A 25,462-nucleotide genomic window follows, 5' to 3' on the forward strand; every position below is an offset into this window, starting at 1 on the left:
TGTTCTGCACAGTGAACAATGAATAAAGCAATGAAAGGAAGAGTGAAAACTCATAAAAATGTTCAGACCCAAATACATTAAAGAATGTTTTCTGTTGTCTGTGTGTTAAATCTTAGAAAACGCTGAGCAAAAAGTAGACTAGAACAAGTCAGGTTGGGGGAAAGGCTTGTAGATACTAGTTAGAAGCCAGAGGATGTGCTAAACATTTTGACATATGCAACCTAATTTAATCCTTATAACAACTGTTCAAAGGAAGTAACGTTATCTCCATTTTGCACTTGGAGAAAGGAGCCTCAGAAAGCTTCATTAATTGGCCCAATGTCACAAGCCAGTAAATAGCAGGGTCAGAACTTCACCCAAGATGGTGTGACTCCAAGAGTCCACTGCTCTTTCCCTGAAGCTTGTTACTGTCATGATCCACCTTCAGAGCAGTGTCCACTGCAGCTCATCAATTTTATCTGATATTAAAATCCTAGAATTTAAGAAACCAAAGTATTTGGGAAAACATGGAAAACTCCACAAACACTGGAACTGTGCTACTCAATGTATAGTCTCTACACTTACAAGTAGGCACTTGCTGTATATAGCAGTACCTTTAAAATGGAATATTCTAAAACCCAATTTTGTGCTAAAATTATCTACTGGTATTCGTGGCACAATAAATTTTGGGTTCCCCTCTCTCATCTACTTTAAGCTCTCCAGAGATTACAGTATAACGATATGGGCTTCAATGCACTGCATCTAACTTAATCATAAAAGGAAAATGCTCTGACATCCAGTTACCATAGATGAATCAGTGAAGACTGCAAACAGAAGGAAAAAGCAGGTGCCGTCCCAAAGGAAAATGGGGAATGTAAATGAAATCTAAATGATTTTAAAATAGCAGGTCAACCAGTATTGTATATTTAAATAAAAGTATTAAAGGAAAAAAGGATAAAAGATGTGTTAAAACATTACCAAGAGTCAAATGAGGAAAATATGCTTTCAACATTATCACTTTTTTCCTTGGAAAGCTTTGGTGATTCAACTTTGAGAGGCCTATTCATAGGGAAGATATGAAAGAGAATTACAAATGCAAGAGAACAGCAGATCACTTTACCTCTTATTCTCATTTCTTGGAATGGTCTTCCTACATTCCTAGCATACACTTACACTTGACACTTCATCCTAGTTCCACTCATGGTCCTTTCAGAAACCCTGTGCAGTTCAAAATCACAAAGACAGATGGGTCTTCAATCTGCTGCAGAGACCTCTACACACTTAAATCAGAATGGCCAGGCTTAGAGCTCCAGCACTACAAAGAACCACCAGCATTGAAGCAAGCATTGGGAAAAAAAACCAAAAACAAAAACCTTTATAATCACAAAAAAACTGATGTCATAGCCAAATTATGAACATAGGCATATCTCTAAAAATATGTAGTTACTTACATGTCCATTTCTATATATTCTGTCTATGCTATACATAAATATAGAAGGCTTCTGTTAAGATAGTAGTGAATTCTGGCCCCCACCATAACTCGGGAGGGCTTTTTGACGCAGGGGTCAAAAAGCAATTGAAATCTATCCTATTTATAACTATAAGCCTGGAGAGTACATCATTTTGGTGCTCTATTCCAGGGTTTAAATCATTCTAATGAAAATTATCAGAATTACTTATTTCTGGCTCAACTCCACAATTTAGGCCTTTTGGTTTATTTCCCACAAAGACAAAGAGCTTGTTACACCCATTCTCACAATAACCTTTCACAGCCTAGAATTATAGGCTGGAGTCATTAAGTTCTTCACTTTCCAAATTAAGAATCATGTTCCAGGCAATTATAGATACTGGCCAAGAGCAGAGTCAGGCCCTTGTACTTTCCACTATGAAGATGCCAAGTCATATGATCTTGGACCCCCATCTAGAATGACTACCCAATTCTGTTAGCCTGAGAGATACCATTTTCGTTTCTTAATAATTTCTATTTAATAGCAGGCTTCTATTAAAAAGCTGCCATGTATACTTTTCTAACTGTGTACTTTATGGAAAACTTTAAATATTTAACTCAGAAAGTGGAATTTCCCTGATTTACTGCCCACCTCCAACACTACCACCATTAAACACATTAGTATCTAATCTCCAAGATTCATACACACAAGATTTTTTTTAACAGAAATGGCATTGTTTGATACTTAATGTTATATTGGGGGTTTTCCCCATTTACTCCTAGAAAATAATAAAGTATTAATATTTTATCAATACTATATGTTAAGTATTATCCTGAGTGCTTTATAGGGGTTTTCACATTTAATCTTTGCAGCCAGTCCATAACTTGATACTATTATTATTCCCAATTTACAGATGAGGAAACTGATGAACAGCGAAAAGAGGAATAATTTTCCCAAGGGTCACAGAATTCATGCTAAGTGTTGGAGGTGGGATGAGAGTCCAGGCAGACAAAGTGGGGCGGGGTCATGCTGACACGCTCTGCACCCCTCTCCTCACTGTGACATCCATATCAGGTACACACCGTGCTACGTGGTTCTTTCTAATAACTCTTAACTACATGAATATAACATAATTTACCTAATCCCTGAGTATGGACATCTGTGTTATTTTTAATTTCTTGCTATAGTCAACAATAATTAATGTCCTTGAACACACACCTTTGTACATTTAAGTATCCAGCATCCTTCTTATTTTGAAATAATTTTAGACTTACAAAAAAGTTGTACAAATGGTACAGAGTTCCTGTATACCCTTCATCCAGGCTTCCCTTGATGTTAACATCTTATATAACTGTACTATAATTATCTAAACCAGGAAATTAACATTGGTACTGTATTATTAACTAAACTACCAATCTTATTTGAATTTCACCAGGTTTTCCATTAATGTCCTTTTCTATTCCAGGACCCTATCCAGGATCCTATGCTCTATTTAGTAGTTGTGTTTTCTTGGTCTCTCCCAATCTGTGACAGTTGCTCGGTCTTTCATGGTCATGACACTCCGAGGAGGGCTGATCGGTTATAGTGTGGCATAGTCCTCAGTTAGAGTGTGCTTGGTGTTTTCTCATGTTCACAGTGAGGTTAGGCATTTGAGGCAGGACAGCACAGAAGTGATGCTGTGTCCTTCTCAGCGTGTCATATCACAGGCTTTGTGACATCCACGTCTTACCACTGGCAGGGTAACCCTGATCACTTGGTTAAGGTGGTATGTGCTGGTGTCTACACTGTAAAATTCCTATTTTTCCCTTTGTAGTTAATATCTGGGAGAGACAATTTGAGACTATGCAAATATCCTGTTTCTCCTCAAACTTTCACCACAAATTTGAGCACCCATCACTGGACCTTGTGTTCAAGAATTACTGTGGTATTTCCTAATGGTGATATTCTATTTCCCTCTTTGCTTTTATAGGTATTAACTGAAATTCTTCTGTAAGAAAAAGCTGTCCCTTCTTGCTCCATAGGGCATAATCCAAGACTATCACTCTCTGCTCTAACTGCCCAGGCTTGGCCATTCGCAGCCCCTCCAGATGGCCAGAGTGCTCTTTCGGCAGGTCTCCCCTTTCCTGAGCACTTACGTAGGTTTCTGGCACCACAGATGTTCTGTGCCTCTTGTATTTTCCCTGCCCCAGACCTAGAGCCAAACACTTCTCCAAGGAGCCCTGGTCCTTTTATTGGCGAATGGTATTTAGAAACCCAGGTCTGGACGCTAGACTGGTCATGGCTACTGGGTGTCATTGTTTCTAGAAACTCTCAGCAGGCAGAGCTAGGAAACCTCTGTCTGTACACTGACTCACACCTATCACTCAGTACACCTCTGTATCCATCTACACATTAGAAACTATGAATACACACTTAAAACTCCAATTCCAATCTAACACCACAGGTTCATTTTAACCTTCCTTCTTTTCCTGATTTGTAATTTCTTTCTCCTATAGAGAGAAACCTGGCTCTCATCATGTATACTTTATTTGCTTATTTGTTAATCCTAGTATATGCATAAAGTCATACAGTCTCAGAATTGCCAGCTCATAGCCTCCTTTGCTCACAGGAAATAAAGTGAAGTTTAGAAATCTACTGACTTTTTAAGGTTGAAAAGTTCTCCTCAGATGCAAATATTGCCAAATAATTCTCTACTTTTTAATAATAACATAAAAACAACATAAATCTGAATTTGACCTTTTCATGAAAATATATGTGGGTACCTATAAGAGTACTGACACTGGGCTTCCCTGGTGGTGCAGTGGTTGGGAGTCCGCCTGCCGATGCGGGGGGCGCGGGTTCATGTCCCGGTCCAGGAGGGTCCCAAGTGCCGCGGAGCGGCTGGGCCTGTGAGCCGTGGCCGCTGGGCCTGCACGTTGTCCGGAGCCTGTGCTCCACAACAGGAGGGGCCGCAGCGGTGAGAGGCCCGCGTACGGCAAAAAAAACCCAGAGTACTTATACCACTTAATGGAAGTTAACAGCACTGGAAGGATCTTTACAGTAAGCTTTTAATTCAGTGTTACAAACAAGGAAAATATAAGAACCTAAGAACCTGAAGAAACTGCCTGAGTTTCTAAAGGTTTGTTTTCACATGTTTTTAATTCAATTTTTCCTAAAGAAAAACATGAAACTGATACAGTAGAGAGGCAAAATATATATATATATATCCTGAAAGTCAACAGCATTGTGGAAATATGAAGAGGAAAAAATAAGTGAAACAACAGCAATCTCTTAGAGCGATCAGAAAATATATTTTAGCATATTAAGGTGGGAAAATGAATGGAAAAAGATGAAATCAGAAACAGTTCCCCGTATCTTTGAATATGAAAGTACAAAGCTTTAACCAGAACACCAGGCAGCAGGGATCATGGCAGGATGGCAGCATGGTGAAGAAAGCAGGGCTTCCTGTGCAGGTGCAGACAGCTCAGTCAACTGCTGTCGAGTTGCCTATTCACTACTTACTCAGAACGCACAAAGCAACTCCAAGAAAGGATGGGCTTCCTTTAGCAGGCCTCTGATCATCATGACCAACTCTTCAGGGGTGGGTGCAAGGTGGGAAGAGAAGGAAAGAAAACAAACCCTGGCAAGGGATAGGAAGACAGGTTTGGAAAGACTTTCATAGGTTTGGCATGCTTAGTTGCTCCAGAAGTTTAAAGAGCAAACTGCAAGTCATCAAAGAAAAGCGTAATTTGTTGATCCTCATTAAAAGACGCCTCAGCTTTTTGCCACCAAGCCTTCCCTTTTGAACTCTATTTCTCATATCCAGCTTTAGCAAAAAATAAAAATAAAATAAAATAACTAGCTTGCTGATTTCAGTATTTTAGCCCTTATGTACACATCCTTTAGAAGGGTGAATAAAAATGACCACAGGCAGTTAAAACCTTTGTATTTTTAAAAGGTTGGCAGGAAGTATTGTTAAGACTTTTTGTAGAGATGCATGCCTGCCTTTCAAAATAAAAATGTATACACAATCCTTTCTAACAGCTTATAAATAAAGTAAAAAAGAAGGTAAGTGGTATAGAGTAGTTAATGCTTAATGCTTACAAAAAGCATTTTTCCTTTATGTGGATTATTATAAAAATCAGTTGATAAGGCTGCAGTTTTTAGATAGATGCCACTAGGCCACAGCATCTCTCCACAGAAGCTGCAATGGTACTGATGTCATCATCCAACCAAGCTTTGTACTTTAGGGTACAAAGTCCACTAAAAATGGTCAGAGAGGTACATACTGTGGGGGCATATAAAGGAAGGCCACATTCTCTGGTTTTCATCAGTAGATATGGAGTTTTAAAGTGCTTGGAAATACTTAAATAACTTTTTGGACTTTCACATGTAATTCTACTGGGTTCTAACAGCCAGACAGAAGGTGAAAGATAAATCACATTATGAAATTCCCCCAGTCCTTTTAAAAATATTTCTATCCATTAAGTGGGTAACTTTTTGACATTCCTCCTATTTTTCTACTTTGATCTAAAAATATCTGATGTTAATCTGACAGTGGCCTGAATGACTCAGTGTAAATAATAACTAACACACACGGAGTGCGTTTATGGAATAAAGGCTGCTCTGAGGGGATCACACTTTGTCGCGCTTCCTTTCTCCACGCTGGCACTCAAACTATTAGCCCACCTCCAGCTCTTTCTCCTATTCTGGCTCTGCAGCATCCATTAGAACTGCCTTGAGTGACTAAACGCCACCTCCTCGAAAGAGGCTCCCTGGAGGCTCTCCTGTTGAAAGTCTTTTCTCTTTATTCTGAAACCCCAGCATTTTCAATGTAACTCTCTACTGTAGGCAGAATACTAAAGACGCCATCCTGCCAGCATTCTCGTTCCCTGGTTATTTAGCTAAACGTCCATCTAGGTGCTGCTGCGATAGAACTCTGCAGGTAGATTAAGGTTACTAATCAGCTGACCTTAACATAGGATGAGTATTCTGGATTACCCGGGTGGGCTCACGTAATTAAACAAGCTCTTCAAAGCAAAGAAGAAGGCAGAACGGTCACTCAGGAGATGTGCCAAGAGAACAGAGGAACAATGAGGTGAAAGCTGTGGTGACAGAGATACATAGAGTGACTTGACCCATCATTGCTGGGTCTGAAGATGGAGGAAAGAGTCCAGAAGCCAAGGAATGTGGGTGGCCTCTAGAAACTGAGAATGACCCCCAGCCAACATGGAAACAGTGACCTCAGTCCTACGACCACATGGAACTGGTTTCTGCCAACAACCTGAATGAACTTGTAAGTAGATTCACCCTCAGAGTTCCCAGAAAGAAACACAGGCCTACCTGCACTTTGATTTTGTTCTTGTGAAACCCAGAACAGGAGAATCCAGGCCAACCCAAACCTCTGACCTACAAAATAGTAAGATAATCAATCTGTGTTGTTTAAATTTGTGGTAATTTGTTAACAACAGCTTTCTTTTGTACTTTATCCTATTTAACAGTTCAAATCTCAGTGGACATCAGAATCATCGGAGGAGCTTTTAAAATGCATATGGACCCCATTCCCAGTTAAAATTTCTGAGGGAGAAGAGGGGAGAGCAGGAAGAAAACATCAAATTTTTATTTATAGCTCTGCAAGTGACACTTTTCCCAACATTTTTTAATATTAGCATCACCTCAGAAAGTTCCTGCAAGCTCATTTCCAGGTAATTCCCATCCTCACATCCCCAGGGTAAACCATGGTTCTGATTTTTATTTTCCACCGTACGTTAGTTTTGCCTATACTAGGATTCCATATAACAAAATCATGCATTGCATACACTGGTTTACGGTTTCTTTCTCCATGATGTTGTGTATATTGGTACTCCACTCCTTTCTACTGAGTATCACACTGTAAGGCTATACCATAGTTTACCCATTCCCAGCTGATGGATGTCTGGGTTGTGTACAGTTTGGGGCTATTATGAATAAAGCTGCTATGAATATTCTTGTGACGTGTTTTCATTCCTCTTGAACTGCTGGATCATAGGGTAAATGTATGTTTAGTTAAACACCTTTCTCCAAAGTGTCCATACCATTTTAAGAGTTCCTACCTGAGTGAGAATATGTCAGTTGCCTACTTTTTCTCCCCTCGTCTCAAATGATCTTAATGTGTAGCCAGAGTTGAGAACCACTAGACTAGATTAAGAATTTCTCCAAGGCTGGTTGCACATCTTAGTCATCCTTGCTTCCCCCAATATATTTAGCACAGTCTTTAGCAAAGTAGAAACTCATGAATCCTATCAGATTTCACCTTTTTTTGTGTGTTTAAACATTTATTTATGTATGGTATACCATATACCTCTTTCTGTAAGTTGCTTTTTTCTCAATATTATGTTAATGAACTCTAAATCAATATTACTAATAGTTTTAGTTCATTAATTTCCATCTTTTAGCATTCTGTGTATGGCAATTTGTCCAATAATGTAACTTGTTCATCCAGTCTCCTGTAAGTGGACATTTAAACTGTTTCACTAATATAAGCAATGCTGCTATGAACATTCTCGTGCGGGCTCACGATAGCTACATATGTATATATTCCATAACATGCAGTTTACCAGGAAAGATAATACGTGTGCATGATCTATACAACGAAGGCAGCGATTAGTTTTTATGAAAGGTACAAAAGGTCACGGGTTGTTCTGAGCAATACGAGGCTACTTTCACTAGAAAATATTTGGGGATGGCTCCAACGGCCAAGCGACATTCACTGCTAATTAACAGTATGAGACCACACCTTTTAACCTTTAATTACTCTTTAACTGATACCCAACAGTTCACGTGTGTCCATTCAGTTCTGCAACTAGAGTGTGAGCGCCAGGAGGACCGAGCCGGGCACCAACACGCTGAGCCAATACGAGTGTGACCGTGGAGAGTCCGCAGTGGAAGCTGCAGCCGCCGACCTCCTGGCTATGCCTGGCCACCGGAAAGTGACAGCGCGAGGGCAATGTCGGGGCAACCAGGGCCTAATCTCACTTTTCACTCCTAAAGCCAAGGAAGCTGAGGAAACGGGGACGCACTGGGAGCACAGACGGCTTCCTCAAAGCCTCTCTCCACTTACACTCGCAAGGCCGCCAGATCAGCAGCTAGGAGCGGAGGTGTAGACGCGGCCCCTGCCCAGAGCGTAGCCACCCGCGTCTGGCCTCTTCCAGAGGCGCCTCTTTGCCTTACGCCAGCTTCGTGAAGAGGCGCTGAGAGCAACCCGGAGGCTCCCCCAGCTCCAGAACCTGACGTGAAACTGCGCGAGGCTGCACTCCCAGCGGCCATCTTTGATTCGGGCAAAACCACACCCCGCACCCCGCCGGCCGCTCCCTCTCCGCGTCTCCAGGCTTTTCATCCACAAACGTAAGGCGCTGACCGTAGAGGTAGTGCTCAAGAAACACGCACAGAGGCCTGACTTTCCATGACCCCCGAGGTGCCAAATGCCGCCAATTTCCACATGGCAGCTAAACCCGAGCAGCAAAGGAGAGCTAATGCCAACGAAGTCATCTCAGATTTCACCTTGATCCAGCTTCTGACTTTCGCCATATATGGCAAATCTACTAAGTCTGCCCTCCGTAACTAAACACAATAAGTGTGTAATTTTGAGTAAAGCATTTCATGATCTGCATAATCATGGGTTCAATATTTGTTTTCTCTGCCAATTCTAAGCTCCAAGAGGGCATGGCCTGTGTCTGTCTTATTAAGGGCTGCACCCATGAATCCAGCACAGAGACTGGGCGCATATCAGGGCCTCAATGAATGAACAAAGTACAGAGGGGAAAGAAAAATCCTTTCTCCTAAATATTTTGTTTATTTTAATTGAAACAACAAGGTACAAGTCTACACTCTGGGAGAGTCCTAGGTCTATAGCTATCAATATTTGGGGGGAACAAAGGTCCTTCTGAAAATCTGATTAAAACTATGGATCCCCCCTCAAAAAAATAAAAGACAAGAAAAGATGGTTGTATGTATACATTGACAGTTCTGCATACAACATCAAGTTGGTCACATGGTGTTCACATGGTCAGAAATCACAGTACTGGGTTTTATATAAAACTGCAATCATTTCTTTCACAAATTATTTGTTGAATATCTGATTTGTCCTGGAATTATACTAGGTATAAGGGCAAGACATAGTCCCCGCCCTTAAGAATAGGGGCAGGGAGGAGGTCACACGCAAATAACAAGCAATACCATCTAATCCAAAGTCAGGCATCTCAGAATCCATGACCCTTTCCAAAGATGACTTTTTTGCCCAAGTCTACAACATATGACTAACAACCTGAAATGCAAATAACCCTTCAAGGTAGTATTTTGGGTATAGAGATTTACCTTTGACTTGTGTTTCTGGAAGTGAAAGAAAAAGAAAGAAAAAGAGGGGAAGAAGAGTAACAACTTATATATGTTGCACTCTCAAGGAATAAATGCTTCCGGTTGCTTCCAGCATTAAGAGACCCTGTGGTGAAATGACTTGCCCCAGGAGTAGGTGGGGCATCCGTGGTGGTCATCCTCACGTGGCAGTGTGTGGGGATAGGCACAGCAGCTCATTCATCTGGGAAAGAGCGGGAAGGGATGGGACCTCCCCACTGGTGGTCTCATTAGGTGCAGAGGGGACACACAGGTGGTCTGGTGAGGTGCTGAGGGGGCCTCCCCACAGGTGGTCTGGTGAGGTGCTGAGGACCCACAGGAGAAGGTGCTTCCACTGGTCAGGGGCATAGTGCACTGCACCATCCAGAGATACCTCCTTGCGAGGTGTTTCCTGGTGTTTCTGAAAAAGCAGCATTACAGCACAAAAACTATGCCGCTATCTGGGGGAAGTGTGAGAGGAGGGTAAATGTTAAAACAACTAGAATAAACAAAAAGCTTTAAAATAGCAACAATAAAAATCCAACATTGACCAAAAATGAAGTTCAAGAATGTTTTTCGGTAGAGAAATGAATTATTCTATATTAGTGGATTTTCTGATTGAAGCTAATTTCTTTAAATGGAAAAACCTTTATAAAATAGTTGCTGGCAATCTTTCCAAATCATTTCACTCTCCTGTCTCCTTAATCAAACTGAGTAAACATGATGTAACGTTCCTGGTGGCTCTCTAAGTCCATCCATTACTCCGCTGGGCTGTAACACACTCTGAGAAGCTGCTGCCTACTCAGCTCTGCCTGCCCTTCATCAAAACAACTCCAGCTGCTCCATGTGGAGATCCAGGGCTTTTTAAGTTTTCTCTTTCTCTTCACCTCATCATCAAATCACTTCTTGCTAAGGTCCATCTATCCAACTGACAGCACTCCATGCAACATTATCCTTTTAATTCCTGGCTAAACTGGGAAAACAATTGTTTCTTCAAAATAAGTTCAATTTAAAAATTTAAATAACAACCTGGATACTGTGTTTTATTAAATTTGTTTTAGAAAAGGTGAGCTGACTCTGAGATAAGCAGTGGCAGGTACAGCGCGCGGTTTTAGGCAGCTGTCTGTATAATGGCATCTAAGTGCCCATTGGCTTAGGATACGCCAGGGAGGAAGATTAGGCCAAAATTTTGAAGAAGTAACAATTCTGGTTATTATTGAAAATAGACCATAAATGAGGGTCTGAGTAAAATTTGTAAGGTTTGTTACACAGACTCTGTATAACACCTATTTATTCTGGCTGTTCAGAGTTACTTCTATTTTAATTTTTTTGTGTTTTCAACTTCTGAGTCTTTTCCAGACAACTGACCTTTACATAAGTGAAGCATTAATACAACCACAAAACAAATTGTTTTCCTTTGTGAAATTCTGTACTGTACAGCTACAAATGCCTTTAAATTAAAATCTGTGTCTCTGTGTCCTCAATGGACAGGTAAACCCTGTGTTTAGGATGGACTATTTGCTGTGATATTTCATTTGCCATTGAATTGCAGGCCTGTTAAAAGAAGCCCATCACTGCTGTCCCCATCTGGTATATCATAAGCAAAAGGAGGACAGTTTAAATTCACAATGTGACCCATTACATTCATATCAATACCACATGTTCATGCCTGAGTGACAGGAGCACCAACCTGGGTGGACTATATTATGAAATTTAAAAATGTTCCAAACATGTGACCATTCTAACTTCTATGGATGCATCTGAATATGAAATTCTGTAGCATTTCTTTATGATCAAATTAAAATGGAATCTATCTGGGAATCATTAATACTCCATTACAGGACCCTTAATGACTACCTCCCCTTTCCCCTACTCAAACTCTTTTCTTTTCTTCTTCTTCTTCTTTTTTTTTGGTTAAAAATCTGTTTGTACTCTTTAAGCAGCATCTGTTCTGTCAAAATGTTCTAAGAGAATTCTTTTTAATAGATTGTTTTAAAGCATGAACACGAGATATAGACCTTCAGCAGCTTCCAAGTATTATCTTCCTCATCGTCACCGTCTTCCATTCAAGGTCTGAACTACACCAGAAGCAGCAGCATTGTCTGTCCAGGCCAGCACGCGACTGGAAGCAACAGCCTGCAACCAGATCTCCACAGGGAAACCAGAGCAGAAACACACCACGAACCCTGTATCACACCTCAGCTTGATTCGTTTTACTGAACAAAGCTACATTCCATATTTTAAGCCAGAACCTCTAAAGCTTTTCTCTTAAAAAGCTGCTAACATAGCTTTTCTCTTAAAAGGCTCTCCTGCTTATACCAGAATAAGCATTCAAGCCCGTTTCCTCCATAGAGACTGTTGCTACCAGGTCTCCAGGACCTTCTCTTGGAGAGAGCTCACCTACTCCAGGCAACAGTTGATGCTCTTTTTTTAGCTACACTTAAATACCACCCCTCAGTTCCTATTTTCAACTGCAAACTCCAAATATAACTCAGATCAAGTATTTCTGAGAATTCACTTCAGGCTTTTCATTTATAAAAAATTCAGACTGTTTTCAGACTGTGGCCTGTTTCTTCCTCTCATATAATTCTTCAGGAGTAATCCTTTGAGAATGCTGACACAACAAAGGTAATTTTCTTGAATTTAAATCTGAACTTTCACTATTAAATACATACTTGTCTGAACCAATAAATATAACATAAAAGTTAAAACTTGAGTGATGTGATTTGAGTTTACAAAGAAAAAAAATGACATTAAGAACACTCCTAATACTTAGACTGAGAATCCGTAAAGACCACGTATAGAGTTTTTCCAGCTTATTCTCTGCTACAAAATATTTTGCTCAGAAGACACTGTACATGAGTAAGTTTGAGCACAACAAAAAAACAGAGCAAGGAGTTCTGGTCCCAGTGGGGAGTGGGGACAGGGCAAGGTGACCCCAGATACTGTGGGCTAAAAGGAGCCTGAACTGAAAACCTGAAAATTATGGGCACGGCCCACATATCTCATTTTACAAACCAAGAAACCATGACTGAGGCGCCATCACTCATCAGCAGCAGCAAGAGGACAGGTGTGGAGCCCAGGACTCCCACAACCCTGTCACAGAGACGAGAGCCATGTGACAACACGGCGATGCACTTGCCAATCCTCACAATCACTCCTGGAGGAAGGCCTTACTACCCACGTTACACACGAGAAAACTGAAAAGCCTGCGTGGCCAGGCCGAGGTCTTCACAGAGGCACAAAGCGGCACAAAGACCAAGCATTAACTCAGAAGAAGCAGACAGGCTCTTCCTACTTTTTATTGTTCTTTATTTCATGCAGTTTAGAACACAGGTGATATAGGAAGGGACAGAGGGGCAACTTGGAAAATAATTTAGTAACATAAATGCTAATAACATCTCAAAACAATTTAAAATCATTCCCTTATTACTGTCGCCACCCACGTCCTAGCCGCCAACCCTTCTCGCGTGGACAACTGCAACCATTTCTTCACCATCTTCCCCATTTTCACTCCCACTTCCTTTCAAACAGTTCTCCACAGATCCCAGAGTAATAATAATAATCTTTTTAAATGGACTCATGTGACCTTCTGCCTTTCAACTCTTTAAAATAATTCCCCATCGCCTTTTTCTTAAAAGCACTGTTTTTAATGCTGCTACACCATTATAGCTTAAGCTTAAGCATCGTGACACTCACTGCTGTGAAAGAGTAATGAAAGAGCAGTAAAGTTTGAAAGAGTAGGAAAACTTCATGAAACTCATCCTTGTATGATGCCTAAATCTCTGGCTGAACGGAGGGAAATGGAACTTCCTTCTCACTGAAAGTTTTATTGAAATAATTGTGGATTCACATGCAGTTGTAAGAGATAATAGATTTCTTATACCTTTTACCGAGCTTCCCCCAATGGTAACATTTGCAAAACTACAGTACAATATCACAACCAGAGTACTGACATTGAAAACCCCGATCTTACTCAGATTTCCCCATTTATACTTGTCCTAATTTGATAACACTGGAAGCAAAGATGAAAGAGGAGAGAGCAAAATGGGGGAGAAATGCTGCTTAGGGTCAGCCTTTTGGTAGAAAGAAAAATAGGGCAATTGTCAGTGTTAAACTGTTAATCTTCTCCCTAGCTGAAAGGGTCAAATTAGATAGGTCAATGGAACTCTGAAAGCTGAGCTAGCTTTGCTCTCTCTTTTTGAGAAAAATCCTACAGCTCTTGCTGTCACTACGTGCAAACAGGTACTTTTCAGAGTTCGAGCTTTTACAAAATTGTTTGAATCTTTAATGGCTGGTTAAACCATCTTTAATGGTTTAATCTTTTTTTTTTTTTTTTTTGCTTACCCCTATATACAACTGTAATTGATTAAAAGCCTAATGGTTATGAACCTGCATAGTATAATTTTTATATTTCCTAATTACGTTTCTTCCTTTTTCCAACAAGATACATTAACCTTTATTTAAAATGTGTTTTTCTCTTTTGATGTTTTGGATCTGTTTGTTTAAGTGCTACCCTCCTGGCTAATTTCTCCATCATTTTCACAAGCTACTGTTTCCTAAGAATAGCAAATAAGAAAATTGTATTTAAAACAAAACATACAATGGTTTCAGCCAACTACATATGTTAAGTAATGGATACATGCATTTTCAGAAACTTCTTTTAAATGAATCACATCTAAATTCTGTTTTTTGGGAAAGCAAAGGAAAACAAACACATCTAAATAGTAACATTTTATTGGGATTCTAACTAATAGAATATGTAACAATTATTTTAACTTTCTAAAAAAAAATTTTATATCATTTTTAAGGTTCCTTTCCGTTGGCAGTTATTACCAAATATTGGCTCTATGCCCTATATTGTATAATACATCCTTGAGCCTTTCTTACACCCAACAGTTTGTACCTCTCACTCCCCACCCCCATATTGCCATCCCCCCCCACCCCCGACCAGTAATCACTCGTTTCTTGTCTGTACCTGTGAATCTGCTTCTTTTTTTTTTTTTTTTTTTTTTTGCGGTACGCGGGCCTCTCACTGTTGTGGCCTCTCCCGTTGCGGAGCACAGGCTCCGGACGCGCAGGCTCAGCGGCCATGGCTCACGGGCCCAGCCGCTCCGCGGCATGTGAGATTTTCCCGGACCGGGGCACGAACCCGTGTCCCATGAATCGGCAGGCGGACTCTCAACCACTGCGCCACCAGGGAAGCCCGAATCTGCTTCTTTTTTCACTACTTTGTTGTCTTTTTTAGATACAGCATACAGTGTTTGGATTTGTCTTTCTCTGTCTGACTTTATTCACTTTAACGTAACGCTCTCCAAGTCTGTTCATGTTGCTGCAAACGGCAAAATTTCATTCTTTTTTATGGCTCAGTAGTATTCCATCGTATTCTTTATCCATTCATCTGCTGGTGGACACTTAAGGTGCTTCCATAACTTGGCCATTGTAAATAATTCTGCTATGAATGGTGAGGTACATGTATCTTTTCAAATTAGTGTTTTTGTTTTTTTTTTAAAATATGTGCTAAGGAGTGGATGTGCTGGGTCATATGGTAGTTCTAATTTTAGTTTTTTGAGAAACCTCTCTACTGTTTTCCACAGTGGCTACACCAATTTACATTCCAACTAACAGTGTACAAAGGGTTCCCTTTTCTCCACACACTTGCCAACGTTTGTTATTTGTGTTCTTTTTGATGACAGCCATTCTGACAGGTGTGAGGTGTTATCTCATTGTAGTTTGATTTGCATTTCCCTGATGATTAGTGATATCGAGCATCTTTTCATGTGCCTACTGGCCATCTGCATGTCCTCTTTGGAAAAATGTCTATTCAGGTCTTCCACCCTTTTTTAATCAAATTGTTAGTTTTTTTGATGTTGAGTTGTATGAACTGTTTATATGTGTTGGGTATTAACCCCTTATTGATAATATCATTTGCAAATATTTTCTCCCATTCAGTATACTGCCTTTTTGTTTTCTCAATGGTTTCCCTTGCTATGAAAAAGTTTTAAAGTTTAAAGGTCCCATTTGTTTATTTTTGCTTTTATTTCCTTTACTTTAGGAGACAGATCCAAAAACATATTGTTACAATTTATGTCAAAGAGTGTTCTGCCTAGGTTTTCCTCTAGGAGTTTTATAGTATCCAGTCTTACATTTAGGTCTTTAATCCATTTTGAGTTTATTTTTGTATATGGTGTTAGAGAATGTTCTACTTTCATTCTTTTGCATGTAGCTATACAGTTTTCCCAGCACCACTTATTGAAGAGACTGTCTTTTCTCCACTGTATAATCTTTCCTCCTTTGTCATAGATTAATTGACCATAGGTGTGTGGGTTTATTTCTGGGCTCTCTAATCTGTTCCACTGATCTATGTATCTGTTTTTGCACCAGTACCATACTGTTTCGATTACTGTAGCTTTGTTGTATAGTCTGAAGTCAGGGAATGTGATTCCCCCAGTTCTCTTCTTCTTTCTCAAGATTGTTTTGGCTATGCAGGGTCTTTCGTGTTTCCATATAAATTTTAAAATTATTTCTTCTAGTTCTGTGAAAAAAAATGCTATTATTATTTTGGCAGGGATTGCACTGAATCCGTAGATTGCCTCGGGTAGCGTGGCCATTTTAACAATATTGATTAAAAAAGAAAATTACAGGCCAATATCACTGATGAACATAGGTGCAAAAATCCTCAACAAAATACTAGCAAACCAGATCCAATAATATATTAAAAAGATCACATACCATGATCAAGTGGGACTTATCCCAGGGATGCAAGGATTTTTCAATTATTCACAAATCAATCAATGTGATACACCACATTAACAAACTGAAGAATAAAAACCATATGATCATCACAATAGATGCAGAAAAAGCTTCTGATGAAATTCAACATCCATTTATGATAAAAACTCTCCAGAAAATGGGCATAGAGGGAACAAACCTCAACATACTAAAGGCCATGCCATATATGACAAACCCACAGCTAACATCATACTCAAAGGTGAAAAGTTGAAAGCATTTCCTCTAAGATCAGGAAAAAGACAAAGATGCCCACTCTTGCCACTTTTATTCAACACAGTCCTAGCCACAGCAATCAGACAAGAAAAAGAAATAAAAGGAATCCAAATTGTAAAGGAAGAAGTAAAACTGTCACTGTCTGCAGATGACATGATACTATACATAGAAAATCCTAAAGATGCCACCAGAAAACTACTAGAGCTCATCAATGAATCTGGTAAAGTTGCAGGATACAAAATCAATATACAGAAACCTGTTGCATTTCTATACACTAACAACAAAAGATCAGAAAGAGAAATTAAGGAAATAATCCCATTTACCATTGCATCAAAAAGAATAAAATACCTAGGAATAAACCTACCTAAGGAGGCAAAGACTCCTTTGCCTCCGAAGACTCTAAGACACTAATGAAAGAAACTGAAGATGACACAAACAGATGGAAAAATATACCATGTTCTTGAATTGGAATATGTAACAATTTAATTCACTATTATTATTCCACTAGTGGAATGAATCATGTGAATTCCACTAAGCCAGGCACACTGATTTACACTATTTCAATTTAATTACTACTCCCCCTTACCCCACACCCCCTAAACCCCCAACACACACACTTCACCATTAACTACAAACCTAAGAGAGTGAAAAAACTTTTGGTCTCCCTTAAGAGACTGCAACTAATTTCAGAGTTAATAAATTCCCAAGTAAGAAAGATGGAAGCAAACAATTTCTAAAAAAAAATTAAATTTTTGAAAAATACTCTGAAGTCAAACATATAATCATAAGCAATAGCCTGAAAGGGGGACATGTCATTGACTTACCCAAGCAACATTATTTACCTTGCTTTATTCTTAAAGCTACCTGTGTATTTAAGCTGATTTAGGAGAAGGTATGTTTTAAAATACTCTGCAAAATGTATTCAGTTTTGTTTTTTAGTTATATTAAAATCATTTTGAAAGACTTGGGCGTTTTCTTGTTTGTCCTCTCTATAATTAAGATGATGTAAAAACTCCTGAATTCGATTATTTGCCTTATTTTTCTTCTATTTCTTGTTGGCACCTACTGAATTCAACTGCTGCTCAAGGAAAAAAAAATATAAACCTAACCATGACCAGGACAAAAATATTAAGGAGACCATTGTCTGAGTATCAAATGGTAGGGGGCAATAAGGAAGCTCGGATAGAAAACATGGGTTTCATGTTTCATTGCCAAAAATATTCAGTCTGGAGCTCTTCAAAATGATATTATTGTGCAGCCAATAACTGACTGACTTTTCACCCAGTGTGCTCCTATGCCACTTTTCACTGGCTCCTTTTCTCTTATTTCCTATTGTTTCTTCTCTTCTTTCATGTAAATATATTATGAAATGGCTACTTCCCCTCTAGACATGTAAATAACTGGTAGTCACCCCCAAAGTCCCGAAGTCTCTTCCAACATGTAATGTACCATTTCTAACCAAAGTTAGAAATGAAAAGCAAACTGGACTAAAGATTCAAATGTAGCTTTTCTGTTAAAATCAAGAATAGAGGTTAATAGGAAACTCAGAAGAAAAAAACTTGGGAAACAGAAAGGCAAAGAAGCAAGGTGCTACACTTGGAGCATGAGATAGAGGATGATCAAGAAAATTTTTAAAGATTATTCTACAAAGCGCTTCAGAAACATGCATGTGATTACATGTCAACACTCTCACTAGTTCTTAGAATCTGCCCCTGATGAGACTGGGTGGAAGAGATCCTCAGGATAACACAGTCAAGAATCTATAAAAACTGACGGGCAAGACCGTTAAACCGATGAGCCTTCTGACCCAGGGCTCTCTATCTGGAGAACGCACAGAGCAGGGAGACATACAGCAACACTTCTTCCCCAGGGATTTGAAGTCACTTCAAATAATTCACATCCCCATTTATATCCCAGGATTTTCTTGGGATCTTTAAGAGGACCAGAACTTATTTGCTTCCTCAAAGGTTCTTCATGATCTCAGGACCAGTTTAATTCCAAACTCTCCTTAGTCTCTCCGCTGTTGCAGCATCCAATACCCAAACCAAACCTAAGGTATAAAAATGTTCCAAGAGGGATAAGGTGCGAGAGAAAGGCACTGTTGCTAACAAGGTAAAAAGGCAGAAAACACAGGGTTAACCAAGGTTCATTGTCAGGTGCCTACAGAATGTCAAGACAGACTTCACTGAATAATGCCTCCCGTGAAGGATTTCAATGGCCATTCTTTGGAACCAACAAGTCTTTAGAAAGAAAGGAAGCCATAAATGACGAGGATTAAAAATCTTACCACAAAAGGAGGCAATGCTCAAGGTCAAGGTCACAAATGCTTCCTGTTAAAGACCAAGATGATGTGTGTGTTTAGGCTGAAAAGGGATGGGGGATAGAGGTCTTGTCTACTGACGCTAATCCCACTCAACCCTAGGACATGTAAAACACCTTGGGTCCAAATACTCACAGGAAGGGGTGGAGTCCTTGTCCAGTCCACTTTGAGATAGGTAAAGAATAAAGTAATATTAAAAATAAAAACTTATAATACCTAACACATGCTAGGTCTCTAAAGAGTTTATATATTATTAACTGATTCAATTATTAAAACAACTAGATGAGGTGGGTGCTAATAAAACCACCCGTTTCATAGATGAGGAAATCAAGAGACAAAGTTTAAGTGAATTTGCTCACAATCACTAGGCTAATCAGAGAGAGGAGCTGGGACTGGAATCCAGTCGTACAGTTCCCAAGACCATAGTCATAATCCTCAAGCTTTCATGTCTCTCAGGAAGTTCAGCCTCCAACCCAGAGCTGGCCCACATTTCACATTCTCATCCTCTTCTATTTATGTCCTGAAGATTTTTATTAGAGTTTTAGGGATGTCCTATTAAATCTATCAGAACTTTTTCCACCTCATCCCCAATGATGCCTGAAGGCAAACCACATCCAAGCATTGGGATGGGGAGGCCCTGTGGAGCCATAAAACACGCCAGATGGTTTGGCATAGTTTGGTCTTGATTTGGTGAGGAAATAGTCAGGGGTGCTAATGAGAAAGAAAGAAAGAACATTAATGTCTATGGAGAGGAAACGGGGGGGGGGAGATGAAGTGGAATATTAACCTAAATAAAAATCAAAATAAGTCTCCTACTAAAACTGTACCTATTTTTCAAATGAAGACCCATCTCAAACATCACATCCTCCCAGCCAGTTTCAAGTTTAAAGAACCTAAATAATATTCTATCACTGGCTGCCTTTTGGTACCCAACTTTTTCCATTTTATGCCATAGATATCTATAACTTATGCTCTAAGCAACCTGTCGGGGGAGAACTCTTATTTGCACAAAGCACTCATATACTCATGTATCTGTTTTAGGTCATTTGAGTGAAAAGGGAAACAGCAGTGGAATTGTAAATTGTAAAAAGGGCTCAATATACCATTATCTATCCTTTTCATGTACCTTAAGGCAAATTTAAAGCAAAATATTAACTCAAGTCTCTGAATTTGAAGGCTTGAAACAAGTTCCTCATTGTGCATACCTTTAAGTACGTTAAGGTCTATTTTTCTGTAACCATTTCCATTGACAACAGCAGAATTCAGTTTATATTTTTATTTTAATATGGAATAACTGTCCATGTTAAGGGAGAAAGGACCCTCCATCGTTTTCAGTAGTTTATGATCTCTGAGGACAGGGGCCCATTTGGTTCTGACACGTTCTCCAAGTCCACACCTGAACACACAGTGGACCTTCAATAAATATTCCTGACTACGCAACCACACTGAACAGATGTAAGTTGAAATGTTACTTCCGGTCCAAAGAAATCTGAACAACAGACATAAATCCAAATGCTACTTTTGATCCAAAGAAATCTAAAAGTAATAAGGTCAATATGTAGCAATAACCATTTATTGGTTTGATCCATGTAACTTTAAATATCTTACGTCATAAATTAAACTGCATGTAGGACATGCCTGTAATTTTTTAAGTTGGGGAGGGGGTGGCAGAAGACAGAAAGGGGTTAGTCAGAACCTGTAAGATGATACCAAACATGTTTGTGTTTATCTGTACGTATGTATCTGTTTGTGTGGCATGTGTATAATATTGTCCCCCTAAATGCCAATTAATATTCCACCCAATAATTTATCTCAACAAGGAATGAAGAGTTAGCTATTGAAAGAGAGAGAGAGAGAGAGTTCTGGTGGGAGGGGAGGAGAGAAAGAAAGATATGAAAGAGAGAAAGAGAAAACAAAGGAGAAAGGAAAAGACAGAAGTAAAGAGAAACAGAGAGGAAGAAAGAGGGAGGCAGAAAGGGAGGGAAAGGGAGAAGGAGCAGGGAAGAGGGCTGGCCACACAAAAGAGTGAAATGAAACCAACGGTTTGAAGAAACTGCAATAAAATCCAGATTCCTACTGAAATGGAAAACTCTCCTCTTGGATGGGTGAGTGGCTGGGGTTTGTTATAAAAAGGAATCAATATTTTACTTGACAATTTCCATGCTAAATGCCACTGTCATTTTCAGTGTCACTTCACTGTCATCTTCCCACACAGTAAATAAAGAACAGTATAACACATATTTTTCCCTGAGATTTGTAAACGTGATCTCAAACTGTACAACTGTGACAAATCAGCCAGCAAATTCTTCGCTGACTAAATCAAAGAACATGTTTACCCCAAGGAGAATGGTAGCCACTGCACTGTACATTAACTACATTTGGTTCAGAAAGCTCCATCAAACATGCTCTAAATCTGCCCACTATGTACCCACAGTCACAAACGTTACCATAAGCCTACCACTAAAGTCTAAGAGCTTCACTGTAAAAATTATACCTGTCAATTTTCATTGCTGACATAACTTGATAAAAGCCTCACAAATCCTCTCCTAGAAAGACTGTTATTTTCCATGCTAGTACCACTAGACTGAAAAAAGACCTGTTAACATGTGTCTACTGTATAACTTCCATGGATGCACAGAACATATTTATTAAGTCTCAATCCAACACCTTTTACTTCCCACTCCCATTTGGAATTGTAGCTTCAGAAACGGCAGCATTTATTCTATAAAGAAAAGGCTTAAAAAATACCTTCCTTATATAGTAAGCTGAAGATACATTTCTTCCTGCTTTTTTCATAATATAATTTTTTAATGAGCTGCAATTAAAGCCAGTAAGACTTGGAATCTCATAATGCCATTTTTACACCTTCTTTCATTTTTCAAAGTATATATGTCTTTCCAAATCTGGCAGAACTTGATTCTACATATTATGTAGTTTAAAAGTCACCAAAAAACATAATAAAGGACTTATCCTTCAGCTGGTACATTTCCATATTATACCATGATTCAAATGTGCTGCCCTTCTTAGCAAATTCAGTCAAAATAACTGAATCCAAAAGAAATATACATGTGTATAAAGTTTTTAAAAAGAAAGTTAGAATCAAACAGAAATCTGTAAAAATCACATTCTCAACATACACATCTTATCCTGAACTTCTAAAATATTCACATCCATTATCAATCACTTGATCAAATGCACATCTCATTTATACTGCTGCAGGATGCTATGAATTCCAAAGTTGATGTTTCTGTCTCCTAGAAAACAATCTGACTAGAGGGAAAAAGATGCTAATTGTTACCAATAATAAAGCTGAGTGCAAATAATTCAGGAAATCTACAATTACTCAGATTTAATTTAATCTCTTTCCAGAGATGACCTGAGTGGATTTCTGACTAGAACTGAAGAGTCAGAACTCCTTCCTTTAGTGTCTGCAAATGCTTTTTGTTTCCATAAGGAATATACCTTTGTGATCTTTCTCAAGTTCTGACAGTCAAGTAAATCAAAAAATGCCCACTATTTGTATCAGCAATTATTCCAAATCTACTTATTATCTCAGTATTATCAATTACAATGTGGACTTTTAGGAATTATTAATCAAGGACATCAAGGACAATGCCCAACAGAAACATCACCAATAAAACTAAAAGAAAAAAACAAAATACTTAAGTGATCTTAGTCTATTTTAGATTAAAAGGTAAGTAGAAAATATAAGCATATTTTAAAAACCAGTATTTAAGGGTAGGGGATTAAGAGGTACAAACTACTAAGCATAAAAAAAATGTTATAAGAATATATGGTACAGCAAAGGAAATATAGTCAATATTTTATAATAACTTTAAATGAAGTATAATCTATAAAAATATTGAATCATTATGTTGTATACCTGAAACTAATATAATATTGTAAATCACCTATACTTCAATATATGAATAAATAAATAAATAAATACCAGTATTTCAATGCTTACTTTCAGTAGATCCTTGGAGAAATCACCACCCTCATCTACCCCTTGGAGGTTTGCAATGAACTCTTGGCAGGTCATCTTCTTTCCAATATTCTGGAATAGAGGCAAATAATACATCATGATGGCATATGTGGAATTAAGATTATTTCTTGAAAATGTGATAAAGCAAAGCAAGACTGATTTGGTTTTTCAAAACCAAACACACACACCCCAATATATGCATATATATACATACAAGTTTATATGCATATGAAAAAACAGATGGCTTATTATGCTTTTAAAACTGTCATTAAATATGAATAGCAAAATTACGTTAAAGCTTTATTTTAGCCTAAGATAAAATCTGAAAAATCTATGCTACTTTTATAAAAATAATATATAATGTAGTTTTTAAAGGAAAAACATGAATAAAATGACATTTCTGAACTGAACTCTGATAGCTATTTATTTGCTTCTTTATTTGTATTTCCTACCTATTGCCAAGAACAATGAAGGACCTGAGATTTTAGCCTACTACTTCAAGCTAACAAGTTAGTCTACCACAACCTGCTGAATGCAGTCAGAAGCAGGACCACAGGAATTTATCACAACAGAAGTGGACAGAATCCCAGTGTTTTCTTGCTCCAGTTCCCTGAGTCCCAATTTTCACAGAGCAACTTAAGTGGGGCCAGCTGACACCTGCACACACAGCAGAAACCCTGAGATTTGGGAACATGAATCCCTGCAGTGGGGCAGTAACCATACCTATCCCTTTGCTCTAAAGTGAGAAACCAGCTCTTATCTTCCAAGGTCATATGCAAATCTAACCATTGCTCTGGGAATCACTACGTCTTCCAATACTGCTCACTATAGGAATTACACTGAAAAAACAAACCAGATCAAAGGCAACCAAACTTCAGTTCACAAAATATAAGAAAAGCAAGAGACCCATGGAGGACTGTCTACAAACACATTTCCAATCTGACTTAAGGATAATAAGTTTAACCAAAGAAAACCTCATTAATAAACAAAAATTTAAAAATCTGAACTGTAAAAAGAGAAAAGATACAAGTGTGCTGACTGAGAAAACTAATAAAATTGCTAGGACAGAGAATTGCCTCCAATGCCAGCTCCAATCAACTAGTATAAGTTGCCAGTTGTAAAGTATCCTGAGGTTGAATATGGGCACCAACAGAAACCCATCATGTGTGCAGGAGGGGGATGTATTGATAGAACACAAGTGCACAGGCAGGGAGTTTCTGGTAAATGTGGTCAAGTGGGGTGGTCAAGTTCACTTGAACACAAAGTTCACCAACATAGTAACATCCCTGCACACAATACACGTATGAATAAAAGGCATGCTCTGCAAGCCTATTTTATGCATAAAAGAATAAGAATAGGGTAGAACAGTACTCTTCAAGTTGGTGGAGAATATTTCTGGAGACAAAGACTTTAAAAGGAATGCAAAACCATAGATAGTTTTAAGGGAGTATTTATACAGAACTTAAAAAATACAAATCTGCCTGAGAACAGATTCACCTGTGTGTCTTAAAAGTAATCGCTTCCCAGAGAGTCCTTCAAGATGGTGGAGGAGTTAAGACATGGAGATCACCTTCCTCCCCACAAATACATCAGAAATACATCTACGTGTGGAACAACTCCTACAGAACGCCTACTGAATGCTGGAAGAAGACCTCAGACTTCCCAAAAGGCAAGAAAATTACCATGTACCTGGGAAGGGCAAAAGAAAAAAGAAAAAACAGAGACAAAAGAATAGGGATGGGACCTGCCCCTCTGGGAGGAAGCTGTGAAGGAGGAAATGTTTCCACACACTAGGAAGCCCCTTCGCAGGTGGAGACGGGGTTGGGTGGGGAGGGGGAAGCTTCAGAGCCACGGAGGAGAGCGCAGCCACAGGGGTGCAGAGGGCAAAGCGGAGAGATTCCCGCACAGAGGATAGGTGCCGACCGGCACTCACCAGCGCTAGAGGCTTCTCTGCTCACCCACCAGCCAGGACAGATGGGGGCTGGGAGCTGAGGCTCAGGCTTCAGAGTCAGACCCCAGGGAGAGGACTGGGGCTGGCTGCGTGAACACAGCCTGAAGGGGGCTACTGCACCACAGCTAGTGGGGAGGGAGTCCAGGAAAAATTCTGGATCTGCCTAAGAGGCAAGAGATCATTGTTTTGGGGTGCGCGAGGAAAGGGGATTCAGAGCACCCCCTAAACGAACTCCAGAGACGGGCATGAGCCGCGGCTATCAGCGCGGACACTAGAGACAGGCAAGAAACGCTAAGGCTGCTGCTGCAGCCACCAAGAAGCCTGTATGCAAGCACAAGTCACTATCCACACCTCCCCTCCTGGGAGCCTGTACAGCCCGCCACTGCCATGATCCCGTGATGCAGGGACAACTTCCCCAGGAGAACACA

General features: G+C 39.3%; 1 protein-coding gene across 19 annotated transcripts in view; it reads right to left on the reverse strand.

Moving 5' to 3' along the window:
• The window catches only part of PSD3 (pleckstrin and Sec7 domain containing 3), a 573,112-nt gene that overhangs the window by 250,792 nt on the left and 296,858 nt on the right, over positions 1–25,462 (reverse strand). For 11 of the 19 annotated variants that reach the window (XM_067721837.1, XM_067721840.1, XM_067721851.1 and 8 more), the window contains 2 exons: positions 23,066–23,155; positions 6,750–6,815 (listed from right to left, as the gene is read on the reverse strand). In XM_067721837.1, coding sequence (XP_067577938.1) covers positions 6,750–6,815; positions 23,066–23,155 — 156 coding nt within the window. Of the gene's footprint in view, positions 1–6,749; positions 6,816–14,089; positions 16,309–23,065; positions 23,156–25,462 lie in introns of those variants that run through there. The other 8 variants (XM_067721838.1, XM_067721841.1, XM_067721843.1 and 5 more) reach the window with 2 other exon arrangements.

This window comes from Pseudorca crassidens, chromosome 21, assembly GCF_039906515.1.
Source record: "Pseudorca crassidens isolate mPseCra1 chromosome 21, mPseCra1.hap1, whole genome shotgun sequence".
Taxonomy (NCBI): domain Eukaryota; kingdom Metazoa; phylum Chordata; class Mammalia; order Artiodactyla; family Delphinidae; genus Pseudorca; species Pseudorca crassidens.